At 47.8% G+C, this 13750-nt stretch overlaps 1 protein-coding gene across 1 annotated transcript; it reads right to left on the bottom strand.

Annotated features, from left to right (window-relative positions):
• Positions 1–403: 403 nt before the first annotated feature.
• LOC310666224 (protein S100-A6-like) lies at positions 404–8205 on the bottom strand. Its single transcript, XM_083416922.1, has 3 exons — positions 8064–8205; positions 1844–1991; positions 404–626 (listed from the first exon to the last, which is right to left on the bottom strand). Exons 2-3 carry the CDS (start codon positions 1979–1981, stop codon positions 492–494), a joined length of 273 nt encoding a protein of 90 aa, XP_083273048.1. The 5' UTR covers positions 1982–1991; positions 8064–8205; the 3' UTR covers positions 404–491.
• Between the last annotated feature and the right edge of the window lie 5545 nt (positions 8206–13750).

Raw genomic sequence — 13750 nt, 5'->3', positions numbered from 1 at the left:
GCTTTTAGGCCACATTTGCACCATACATTTAAAGCACAACTTCCAACAGTCATGGCTTCCCCCAAAGGATTCTGGGAGCTGTTGTTAGTCTGGGGTGCCGAGACCTGTTATTCCCCTTACAGAGAGAGAGTGTGTGTTGTTTAGCAATCAATACCTCTTCCTCATGGAATTCTGTGAAATGTAGCTCTGTGAGGGCAAAGCATGGTCAAAACACTGTGTGAAATGATGGGTGGGAATGCCCACCTCGCCCCCCCCCCAAAAAAACCTGGACCCCTTTTTAATTTCGGTTTTTCCCCTTTCCTTTTTTGCCAAGCACGTAAAGCTGAATGCGTAGGACTTGCGAGTTACCTGTTCACACACCATGGGATCTCTTTGGTAAAAGTCACGGGATGCGGAGCCAAACTTTACAAAACTTAAATTTTATTGGACGTGAAACCGCCTACAGAGGTATAATCCCGAACCACAAAACCTCAACCCACCGGGGTGTACATTTACGAACTCAAAGCTTCGTTGTAAATCATTGCCAGGGCACCCAGGAAAGTGACGTATTCCTGGAAATTCACCACTTGGTCCCCATTGCGGTCCAGATCTTTCATTAATGCCTGTATCTCTGAGTCCTGCAGTTTCTGGAATAGACAACGAAATCATTAATTTAGAACGCTCAATGGAACAAGGCCTTTGCTTTCCATTTCAACATTTGAGGCGATTTTCTGGGAAACTTGTGGGGGGAGGCAAGGTTTAGTATGAATAATAGCATTATTTTTATCGCAGGTGGGGGAAAGCGATGGGAGATGCTGTTGGTGACACCTTGCTCCTCAAATGCTGTCTGAGTCTCACTCTGCACACGCACAGAAGGCGTTCTTTATATCCTCCTTTTGGGATTAAGACCACGCCCTGGCACCTGACTATCTCCTACACTTTCTCATTTCCTGAGGCCATCGCGCGACAAATTCGTCTATGTGGCTTCCTGATCATTTGACGGAATTTTAACTGAAAAGCTCCTTTCTTGAGGATTTAGCCCAAAGCGGAAGACTGCTGGGTCAAGAAGGGACTGCTTCACCCGCTTCCCACCCGTTCATATCCCCCTGCTCTCTCTCCATCCACCCAGATGCTTCTCCACTTGTGGGGAAAGGTCTAGGGTGGGTAGGTGTCCTTCTGTATCCGAGACCACATAACACCAGTCTTGAAAGACCTACATTGGCTCCCAGCACGTTTCGGAGCACAATTCAAAGTGTTGGTGTTGACCTTTAAAGCCCTAAATGGCCTCGGCCCAGTATATCTGAAGGAGCGTCTCCATCCCCATCGTTCTGCCCGGACGCTGAGATCCAGCGCCGAAGGCCTTCTGGCGGTTCCCTCATTGCGAGAAGCAAAGCTACAAGGAACCAGGCAGAGGGCCTTCTCGGTGGTGGCACCCGCCCTGTGGAATGCCCTCCCATCAGATGTCAAAGAGATAAACAACTACCTGACATTCAGAAGACATCTTAAGGCAGCCCTGTTCAGGAAAGTTTTTAATGTGTGACATTTTAGTGTATTTTTGGTCTTTGTGGAGGCTGCCCAGAGTGGCTGGGGAGGCCCAGCCAGATGGGCGGGGTACAAATAATAAATTATTATTATTATCATTTCCCCCCTGGGAGAAAAGCAACTGGGGCAAGCCGTTTTGAGCCAGTGGGGATATACGGTAGGTCATACGGCTTAATCTACCCCACCATGGTCACATTGCAGTGCTTTTAGTTTGGCGGGGGGAAGAGAGAGCGAGAGACAGGCTGTGTCCCTGTGTACCCCCAGCTTCCTTTGTCCTCAAACAGGAGCTCTGAGCATATTTGGTCCTTTCCCCCATCCTCACCGGTCCAATGGTGAGCTCCTTCTGGATCAGCTCCTTCAATTCCTTCTTGCTTAGGGTGTTCTTATCGCCATCCTTGCCGGCGTATTTGTGGAAGGTGACAACCAGCAGGCCAATAGCTTGGTCAAGAGGTGCTGCCATGGCGAGAGATCTGAAAAAGAGGCAAGACAGAACGGGGGAGAGTTCAGGAGGCTGTACGGATCGGGAGGGGAAAGCCGGCCTTCCAAAGCTTTCCTGATGCCTACCTCTCTAACGCAAAGGGAGGCGGGTGGCGCTGTGGGTTAAACCACAGAGCCTAGGACTTGCTGATCAGAAGGTCAGCGGTTCGAATCCCCGCGACGGGGTGAGTTCCCTTGGTCCCTGCTCCTGCCAACCTACCAGTCTGAAAGCACGCCAGTGCAAGTAGATAAATAGGTACCACTCCAGCGGGAAGGTAAACAGCATTTCCGTGCGCTGCTCTGGTTCGCCAGAAGCGGCTTAGTCATGCTGGCCACATGACCCGGAAGCTGTATGCTGGCTCCCTTGGCCAGTAAAGCGAGATGAGCGCCGCAACCCCAGAGTCGGTCACAACTGGACCTAATGGTCAGGGGTCCCTTTACTTTTACCTCTCTAACGCATTTACTTTATTTTTATTTAATAAAAATCCCATAAGCATCACTGCATCTGCGTGAGCGGAAGAGAACAAGTTTAAAGAGCTGCAGGCACGGGTTCGAATTGCACTTGTTAATGTAAAACAGGGCTGGGGAACATTTCTTCAGCCTGAGGGCCGGGCAGCCTTCCGGGGGCCACAGGCAAAAGTGGATGACGTGACAAATGTGGATTTTGCCCTTGTACACTAGCCAACATTCTCTGTACACCACCCTCCATCTGGGCTAGGAAGAAGCCTCTGTTGGTCTTCTAAGCCAGACAGAAACAAGGAACGTGGAAATAAGGTCTGGCAAGGGGTATGGCTCAGGAGAAAGAGAAAAAATGCAACATGGAGGGGGTCCCAAGGGTCAGACAGAGAAGCTCCGAGGCCCACATTTAGTTCCTAGGCCTGAGGTTTTTGTTTTGACTGCAACAAAGAAAGAAAATATTTAAAGACAACCGGTTCCCACTTAAGAAGATGAAGGTATTGGGGGGCGGGGCGGAGGTCAGTCTGGTAGCACCACATTCACTGCAAAAATAAGGCAACTGCTTTCCCCAAGGCAATTGGTTTTTTTTTTTGGGGGGGGGCTTGTTCTACAAGCTTGCAATGTGGTTGGGTTTAAACTGGGAAGGGTATGCATGTAGGGTGGCTATTGGCTAGCATCTGTGATGTCACCTGCTTGCCTCTCCTCACAATCTGGGGGAGAGTTTCCCAATGCTATTAGGATGCTTAAAAAAAAGTATTAATATAATGCATTGCTTTATAATACATCTGAAAGAAGAGGTGAAGGAAGGACTTGTAGCTCAGTGATAAGAGCGTCTGCTTTTTATGCACAAGATCCTGGGTTCAATATCCAGCTAGACTGGGGGAGAACTTTGTCTGAATCTCTGGAGAGCCGCTGCCAATGGTTTGACTCAATAGAACAGCTTCCTATGTTCCGGGGGGCAGAGGCCAGGCAGGCTTACGACTGAGCTATGATTTCTCTTGCAACTAGGCCCACTTGCCCATTGTGATATCTTCTCTTGGCATGGCCTGGTGCCAGGAGACAGAGTGGCCTTGTGGCACTCTCTCATCCTAGCTGATCACAGGGTGCGGTCTCTTAATCCTGGGAAGGAACATGCCCGTAGGGTTAAGGACCAGAAGTCTTAGCAGTCACAGCAAGAGGTATTATTTTAGGCTTAACGCTTCTCATGTGCTGCAAGCTGAGCGATGAAAGGAGGAGAATACTCTCGTCCCAGCCCACATCAAGGGAGCGACTCTCTTGCTGAGCTGCCCGCGGGCCTTCCCCTAAAAATAAAGTAAGATTCCACCCAAGAAAGATGTTAAATTATTTTTGTATGCCACAACGGCCGCCCAAATATTACTTGCTAAAAATTGGAAAACACAAGAACTACCAACAGTGGAAGATTGGCAGATGAAGATGATGGATTTTTCGGAGCTAGCTGACCTGAATGGAAGAATCCGCGACCAGAAAGAAGGGGAGTTTCAAGAGGACTGGAGGAAATTTAAGGACTATTTGAATAAATATTGTAATATAAAAAATTAGAAATTGCTTGAAAGAAACAAATAGGCCTAGGATTAAATTAAGTTATTAAATAAATGGGATTCAGAATGTTAACAAAAGTGAATAAGATGGACTATAATTGGAATTTGTTTTAGTTAATAATGATATTGGAAAGCTGTTACTTTTAATTACAAGGAAACTCAGAGGGAGGGATTTGAGGAAGTCAACCAAGATGTTTAAAAGGTTGGATTTGTGAAGAATTAAGTTTGTTATTATTGTCTATCTGTTTATTGTTTCCCCCTCTTTTTTCTTTTTCCTTTTCTGTTTTTGTGCAGCATCTTGCTTTGTGGTTTGTGTTATCACAGTGGAAAATTTAATAAAATTTATTTTTAAAAAAATAAAATAAAGTAAGATTCCAGTCCTCATGGTTCCGGATTAAGGTCTGACTTAATTGGGAACAGAGGAAGCTGCCATATATTGAGTCAGAGCAGTGGTCCATCTAGCTCACTACTGTCTACACTGACTGGCAGCAGCTCGTCAGAATTTCAGGCAGGGTTCTCTCCAAGTCAGGGATTGAACCTACAAGGCGCTGTGCTGCAAAAAGTATGATAGGCAGTGGCAGCCGCAGCAGTTTCAAGATCCAGTTCCGCAAGTTCTCATTTTTGCACAATCTTAAGGAAGAATCAACAACCCACCCTGAATCTGTCATGGTTTATGAGAACAGCAGTGGTTTCTAGATCAGGTTTTTTTTAAGGTGGTGGTGATCTTATCTGGCCTCTTCAGAGAGAGTGAGAAAGCATACAGGGTGTTCTTGCTGTGCGGAAAAAGATCACCACCTTATCTACAGGTGCGATGGCAAACAGAAGGGGCACGGAGGCAGCGCATCAAATCCTCACGGGGTCTCTGCCATGGGAGCATATTCACCCAGTGCTTTTCCAGCTGCACTGACTCCCGGTGGAGTACAGGGTCAGATTTAAGGTGCTGGTTTTGACCTTTAAAGCCCTTCACGGCCTAGGACCCTCGTACCTATGGGACCGCCTCTCCCGGTATGCCCCACGGAGAGCCTCAAGGTCCATAAATAGCAACACCCTAGTGGTCCCGGGCCCTAAGGAAGTCAGATTAGCTTCAACCAGAGCCAGGGCCTTTTCAACACTGGCTCCGACCTGGTGGAACGCTCTGCCTCATGAGACCAGGGCCCTGTGGGATCTGATTTCTTTCCGCAGGGCCTGTAAGACAGAGTTGTTCCGCCTGGCCTTTCGCTTGGAGTCAGTTTGATTCCCTCCCCCTCTTTCTTTTTTTTCCTTTCTCCTCCTGTGATGAGGCTGCATTTTAATGTTTTAATGTTGTATTTTAATCTTGTTTTTTAAGTTGTATTTGTTCAACTTGTTTTTATTATTGGTTGTTAGCTGCCCTGAGCCTGGCCTTGGCTGGGGAGGGTGGGGTATAAATAAATATTATTATTATTATTATTGCTCCCTTTGTTTGTGGTTTGGGGCATCCCCAGAACCATCACCTGGGAGGGCCCCCATCCCCCCAACGCAGTAGCAAATGAAAACCACACGAGGCCCGATGACATGTGCTCGACAGCTAGATTTGTGGAGAGAGAGAGAGAGCAAGGCCCAGCCACGCCCTACAGGTGTGCTGCCTCACCACTGAGCAAATTGCATAGGGACCAGTTGCCTGGGGAAATGAGGGCATTGGGGAGCAACCTGGCGCCCTACAGAACTACAGTTCCCATCAGCCTCGGCTGGCACAAGAAGTGGCCAAGGATGATGGGAGTTGTGGTCCAACCACTAACCTGCGGGCCCTTCAGGATGCTGTTGGACTACAACTCTCATCACCTTTGGCCATTGGCTGATGGGAACTGTAGTTGTCCTATCCCTGGAAGGTCACAGATGCTCCCATCCCTGTTCTAAAGGATGGCACATAATCACACCCATTGAAAACACTCTTATTCCATGGCTTCTCCCTAGGCACCCTGGGAACTGCAGGTAATTTATTATTATCATTAATATCATCATTAATTTGTACCCCGCCCATATGACTGGGTTGCCCCAGCCACTCTGGGCAGCTTCCAACATATATAAAAACATAATAAAATATTAAACATTAAAAAAACACTTCCCAATACAGGATTGCCTTAATAATAAAAGACTGAACAGGGCTGTTTTCATGGAACTTTCAGATCCCTGAAAGAGCTACAGTTTATAGCATGGGTAGGCAAACTAAGGCCCAGGGGCCAGATCTGGTCCAATCGCCTTCTAAATCCAGCCCGCAGACAGTCTGGGAATCAGCGTGTTTTTACATGAGTAGAATGTGTCCTTTTCTTTAAAATACATCTCTGGGTTATTTGTGGGACCTGCCTGGTGTTTTTACATGAGTAGAATGTGTGTTTTTAAAAAAATACATCTCTGGGTTATTTGTGGGGCATAGGAATTCGTTCATTATTTTTTTCCAAAATATAATCCAACCCCCCACAAGATCTGAGGGACAGTGAACCGGGCCCCTGCTGAAAAACCCCTGACCCCTGGTTTACAGGATGCTTTGAGGGAAGTTAAAAGGGCATGGCAGTTAAAAGCGGCATGAGAGCGCTTTAAATGTAGGATGCAAACGTTTTACAAATAACGAAATTACTGGGACTGTGTGCATTATCACGCCTCCCCACCAGAGGCCAGGAGGGCGTGTGGCGCAGGGTTGCTGCGCAAAGTTTGCAAGCGGCACAAGCTAAGCAAGCATGGAGGGGGGGGGAGCCGTGGGTGCGTGTGATGCCCCACCCTTGGGCAATTCCCTATTTCCATCACCCAACACCCCCCCTCCCCAAACATCCTTCCTTTTTCCTGCGCTCTTGCAGCACAGCTTCATGCGTCAGGCTCCAAACTGTCCCGGTTTGGACTCTGGGAGCCTCCTAGTTTTCGAGAGGGTTGCAAAATTCCTCGGGTGGGGAGAGCAACGCCCACCCGGAGCCGTGGAAAAACCCCGCATGGCAAAGGCTTGGGGGGTGCGGCAGCACAACTTGTCCAATGGGAGTAAAGCGAAGGGAATGTAAGTTTCCATTTACAAGGGAGCGGCTCCCTGAGCGCAAAAGAGCAACGCGCTCGCTGCCGTAGTTCGGCGGCGAGAGGACAAGCGCTCTGCATATGCCCAGAGGCACCGCCTTTATTGCAGCTTAAATCTCAAACCGCCTGGAGGGGCAGAGGAGAGAGAGAGGGGCGTTGAATTCCAGAGCTGTACTAACTCCGGATTTCCCCGTTTGCATTTTGGCTTCTGGTTAAGTCGCTTTCAGACTTTCTGCACAAGAGAGAGAGAGTCTGAAAGCGACAACCAGAAGCCAAAATGCAAACGGGAAATCCGGAGTTAGAACAGCTCTGGAATTCAACGCCTCTCTCTCTCTCTTTTGCAGAAAGTGACGCCTAAATGAGAAGAGTAGAAGTAATGAAAAGGTTTTTAAGGTTTTAAACGAAAGAGCACCCAATATTTGAATGGAAGAGGAACATCATTAAATAAACCATTGCGCACTTAACTTGGGAGGGTGATCCATTGAGCTCAACGGGACGAAATACCGTTAAATAAATTACAATATCAATATATAATCAATTGCACGTTTAACTTGGGAGGGTGCCCTACTGAGCAAAATGGGACTTAACTTCTGTGGGGGCCCCGGTAAGAATTACGCTGCCATCCTATGCGGTCTTACTTCCGAGGAGACCCGTACAGGCTCGCGTTGCTAAGCTGCTCTCCTGTACTTATGCAAACCTCGTTGAACTCAAGGGGCTTACTTCCGAGTAGACCTATCGGATCTCCCTGTTAAGGACGAGGGAGGGGAGGGCTAGGCAAACGGATCTTTCTGATAGGGCAGAAAGCATATTAAAAGGTTCCAAACTATTCCTAGGTTAGCGGGGAGGAAACCGCATCTCTGAAATGGAAAAAGAACAGGGGAACTAGGAATGAGGAGGGAGGGGGCACATCTGGAGCAAAAAAGCGACACATCTGGCTCACTGGAGCGGCAGAAATCTTCTGCAAAAGCTCAGGAGATGATGGAAACGAAATGGAGGAGCGAGCCGTGGATGGGAGGAGCAGAATGCAAGACTTACCAGAAGCGAGATGGTCCAGTACTGAGTGGCAGGAAGCGATGGGGAAAGTGGGAGCCAACAGCTGGGGCAGCCTGGACTTTATAGGCACAGGCGGAGCCGAGGCTGTCCCAGGAGGCAGCTGATTGGATGCAAAGAGGAACAACGCCCCCCCACCCCAAAATTTTCTGTGTATTTCAAACTCCACCTTTATTTGCTGTTTTAACTCTTTCCCAGGTTCCAGAACCCTCCAACACTTCCCAGGTGCACAGAGAGAGAGGGGGGGGGGAGGGAAGAGAGACCTTTTCCCTAATTCCACCCAGAGGGCTAGAAACTTGTCATTTCTTTCCTTTCACAGACTTTCTCTCTTTGCTCTGTGCCTCGGTTTCCCTTTCCAGGTGAGCTTCCTTCTTTCCCTTCCATCCACCCACCCACCTCTCTTTCTCTCTTCTTTTTCCTCCGTGCCTCAGTTTCCCCTCCAGGTGTTCGTTCGGTCCTGCGTTTGCTCTTGCTCTTGTGCCTCGGTTTCCCCTCCGTGTCCGTCTGTTCGTCCTTCAAATCAAACTGGGATTTGACGGGCCCTTAAACACACAGCAGGATCCCCCAATCATTTCCAAAGAAGATGTGTGTATACATACATATACAGTGGTACCTCGGATTACATATGCTTCAGGTTACATACGCTTCAGGTTACAGACTCTGCTAACCCAGAAATAGTGCTTCAGGTTAAGAACTTTGCTTCAGGATGAGAACAGAAATCATGCTCTGGCGGCGCGGCGGCAACTGGAGGCCCCATTAGCTAAAGTGGTGCTTCAGGTTAAGAACAGTTTCTGGTTAAGAATGGACCTCCAGAACGAATTAAGTTCTTAACCAGAGGTACCACTGTACCTTTTCTAAGCATGGCAATAGGCAAAGACTTACAGCAAGACTCACTGCTCCATCACCCACATCCTCATATTTACAGAATACCCTCTGCCTGCTTCCTACGAAACCAGTTGTACCAGTTCCTTTAAGAGCGATACATGAGTGTTTCGCCTTGCCAAGGAGATCTGCTTGGACGTCTCATTTTCACACAAGGGGCCACCTTCCCTTCTGAGTGACCGGCCAGTGGTTGGCGGGGCTGGAAGCAGAAATAACGAATATATGCATGCAACTTTTCTATTGTTGGGAACTGTAGTTTGCCAAAGGGTCTCCAAACAGCTCTCAGCACCCTGAACAAACTACAGTGCTACCATGTTACCTAGTCCCTGTTCCCTGCCCTTGTTGACACACAGACCTCTCACTCTCCCTAGCTAGCAACGTTCCTCAGATTCTACCTACTTTCTCTCTGGGCTTTCACATATAGGGCAGGGTGTGTGTGGAATGAAAGGATACCGGTTTGCATGCGAGTCGATTTGCTAACATGTACGTACTGGTGCCAATTTTAAAATGATTACTGTAATTTAAACAGGAATCTGGGATGTGTCAGCCTCGTGGAGAAGACGGTGACTGGGTGATGTGGGTGCCTGTTCAGTCTGCCGCACGGGTGTTCGGTTACCGGCAGACGGGCTGTTTCATCGCTTCTCCCTTTTGGAGTTCCTTATCCTTAAGCTAGATCAGGTACGGCCGTTCAAATGGAGCTGGAATGGACCAAAGCGGCCCTCCAGCTTCTCTGCCTGGCCCTCGGAATTCTCTCCAGCCACACCCACCTTCTCCAGGCCACGCTCCCTCACTGCCCTTGCTAGACACGCTCCTTGAGTGTTTTTGCCTGGCAGCAACGTGTCTTTGCTCTTCCTAAACATTAGGAAGAACTTCCTGACAGTAAGAGCTGTTCGACAGTGGAATTTGCTGCCAAGGAGTGTGGTGGAGTCTCCTTCTTTGGAGGTCTTTAAGCAGAGGCTTGACAACCATATGTCAGGAGGGCTCTGATGGTGTTTCCTGCTTGGCAGGGGGTTGGACTCGATGGCCCTTGTGGTCTCTTCCAACTCTATGATTCTATGATTCTATAATGTCTGAATACTTCCCTGATTGGAGGGATAAATTTGTGTGTGTGTGTGTGTGTGTGTGTGTGAGAGAGAGAGAGAGAGAGAGAGAGAGAGAGAGCGAGCGCTAGCTTACTGTACAAAGATAAAGTTGACTATTTTCGGACTATTTAAATAAATATTATAATATGATGAATTTGCAATCAGGATTCAAACGATGAGCAACAGAAAGAATTATGGTTATGATATTAAAAAAAGTGAAGATAGGGTGACACAAAGGGGTAGAATTGAAAAAACACTGCGGAAAATGGGATGGGAAGTCGATAAAACAAAAGAAAAAAATATTATGTTTTGGAATTTTATGTGAAATTTGTAAAAATTTAATAAAATGGTTTTTGATTTTTTTAAAAAAAGTTGACGCTTGTGTGCTCCGCACTGCTGTGTGGCCCCTAAATCATTACCAAAAGGGAAGGCGGCCCTCAATCTGATAAAGTCCCCCCCCCTCTTTGCAATACAGGACAGGGCACGTGACCAACCTATCCACCAATCAAAATTGAGATGCTCTTGTGCACAGTGGTAGTGGGGATTGACTGGTAGGGCAGAAGGCAGGGAGCCTGGCAGTAGGTGGCGCCAGAGTCGATGACAGGCAGAGCCCACTAATCCTACTTTTGTCCCCATCCTCCTCCTCCCTGCTGAGGAGCAACCCTGAGACTGAGGAAGAGGAAGCAGTTATAAGAAGGAAGGAAGGCACCTCCAGACTTGGGGTGGGTCGAGGCTGGTGGGGCAAGTACCCCCTTTCCCCCCAACGGGCCAGCCCCCTCACTGCATATTGTGCAATGCCTTCATTATCAGATCAAGGGGCGCTGGCTAAATTCCGCCCTGCAAAATTGCTACTGCTTTGTTTATTTCGGCCCTCTGTGTTCCAGTTTTCATTTTCATTTTCTCTGCAACAGCCTCCTGCCTCACCCTGCACTGCCAATTAAAAAGTAATGGATGGTATTTCCTCCCCCCCTTTAGATCAAACGTAATTACCTCCCGTAAAATGCATGCACTGCAGCTCAGGCAAGGACCACACACCGTGGCAAGAGCAGCCCTGCAAAATTGGCTTGGAACGACGCAGAACCGTTTGAAAGGCCTTCACTTCCTCCCAAAACCGCCCAGAGGATTGTGAGCACATTTGAATGCATCCGAAACGGATGCAACCCGCAAGGAAAGGTTGCCGTGTGTTCCCGCTGAGGGTTGTGGCTAACAAGCCGCTCCCTCTTTCAGGAAATTCCATTCCGTTCTCCCTCCTTGCTGCCCTGGTTTTTCTGTTCTCTTCCACCCCAAGTGAGCCAACATAGGAATTTCCCTGACACCAAGTCAGATCATTGGTACACCTGAACATAGACAGTGGTTCCTCCAGGAATTCAGACAGGGAGTCTCTCCCAACCCTTCCAGGAGGTGGCACTGGGGATCGATCCTGCAACCTTCTGCATGCCAAACAGCTGCTCTTGCATTGGGCCACGCCCCTTCCCCATAACATTTTGATGTATTTTTAATCCTTGTTGGAAGCCGCCCAGAGTGGCTGGGGAAACCCAGCCACATGGGCAGGGTACAAAAAATAAACTATTATTATTATTATTATTATTATTATTATTATTACACGTTCTGCGCTTGTTGGACAGGGTTCCCTTCCACGTAAGGTTTTCTTTTCCCAGCCTAAATATGTGCTTTTGGGTAGTTCTGCAAACTTTGATATGGCCGGCCCTAACATTAGGTAGTTCAAGGGTCTGCTTCAGGCTGGATGTGGGTAGTTCTGCAGGCTGAAACTGCTGGTTGCTGCCTTCTGCAGCCCATTGGTTTGTTTTTTATATATGTTCTGAAATAAAAAATTTAAGGTCTGATGATAGATAGATAGATAGATAGATAGATAGATAGCATCTTAAAAAGGGGGTGGTCTTGAGTTGCACCCCTTCTGTGATGTATATATGATGTTTCTGGGGGTGGTCTTGGACTCCAGGGTGGGCAATTTAAAATGTCTATATAAAGGCGGACACACCTTTGTCCTTTCCTGCGTGTGAGGGGAGCACCCTGTTGCAACAGATCAATAAAGATCAGGCTTACGAGCTGCTTTTCTTCTCAATATTCTCTGGTTGGCCTCTGTTATTTTCTCCGACCGATGGAGAACCTACAAAGGACTCTATCAGGGCTCTTGTGTCCCCCATAAGGGAATAAGGGCAGATTTTTGTTTATTGCAGTTTAAATCAACCAGCCATTTGCATATTCGTCGGTGAATTCACCCCATCCCAGATGCTGGGTCTCACCTGGAACACAGCCCAGCTCCTCGGCTGAACAAAGACCGGCCTTGAATCCACATCAACCTGCTATGGCAATGAATAGGAAACCTGAGCACGCATGAATGAGATCATGGCTCTGAGGGCTTCTCTGTTCTCTGTTCGCTCCAGGTGCAACAGGAAATCTTTGATTACAAAAGGAAGTGTTCTCTAGCCAGGACTGGAGAGAGCCCGAGTCCCTACAGGCATTGTGGGAACCTGTCTCTGCAAATGAAGGATCGGAAGTGACGTTCAGTGATTGGATAGTTTGTATGCAAATGGAGGATCGAAAGTGACGTTCAGTGATTGGATAGTTTTTATGCAAATGGAGGATCGAAAGTGACGTTCAGTGATTGGATAGTTTGTATGCAAATGAAGGATCGAAAGTGACATTCAGTGATTGGATAGTTTGTATGCAAATGAAGGATCGAAAGTGACGTTCAGTGATTGGATAGTTTTAGAAAGTTGCTACAGTAACGTTGTTCTGGAGCTCTATATAAGCAGGCTGACTGAGCTCCTCAGCCTAGTTCTGTTCTGGCCTCTGAATAAACAAGAGCTGTTTGAAGAATCGCTGTGTCGTCGGATATGTTCACCCACAACTTAACAACAGCGGCTCGTGGTTTTGCCTTAAAATGGGGGGGGGGTGCTACCTTGATAATCTCGGAGGTAAGGTGGAATATAAATGTAAAAATAAAAATAAATAAATTGGCTTTTGTACTGCTTAGAAGCCTATCTTGGCCTTTGCAGGATAAATAAATACACATTATTATTCGTAGCTCGGCCCCTCTCAGAAAACCCTTGGTTCACTTACTTTGGAGTAAGCCCTGTGGAACCCATTGGGACTTACTGCCATCTTAAATGCAGATCTGAGTTTTCATCTCAAAGGAAAGGGCACTGAGGTTGTAGCTCAGCTGGGTTTCCACTGGGCATTGCCACCTAGTGGCAGAAGGAAGCACTGCACTTCCTGTCTGCCTCCACGGAACTTCCTGCCTGCCTCATCTACAGAGACAGGTCTCCTTATCTAGAAAAGACTTTGAAGCATCTTGCGGGGCCGTTTGTCAACTCTTTCATTTTAAAGTTGGCAGCTTGTGGGTGTGCTTGCTAATATCAAATCTGAGTGCTGGCCCATTGACAACACAGCTCAGCAGTGGCTTTCAAGGGCTTTAAACAGGAGTCTCTCCTTACCTGGAGATCCTGGGGGAACCTTCTGCATCTAAAACTTGGGTGGGGAATCTGCGGCCCTCCAGGTGTTGCTGGATCCCAACTCCCACCAGTCCCTGCTCGCAAGGCCAATGGTCAAGGATGATGGGAGTTGTAGTCCAGCAACATCTGGAGGGTGCCACCTTCCTCCATCTCTGGCGAAAACACCTATCCCAACCAATCAGGGACCACATATTAAATGCCACTTAAAGGTAAAGGGACCCCTGACCATTAG

The sequence above is a fragment of the Podarcis tiliguerta genome (genome assembly GCF_965153285.1).
Source record: "Podarcis tiliguerta genome assembly, chromosome: 16".
Taxonomy (NCBI): domain Eukaryota; kingdom Metazoa; phylum Chordata; class Lepidosauria; order Squamata; family Lacertidae; genus Podarcis; species Podarcis tiliguerta.
This window is presented reverse-complemented; position numbering and strand designations above follow the sequence as displayed.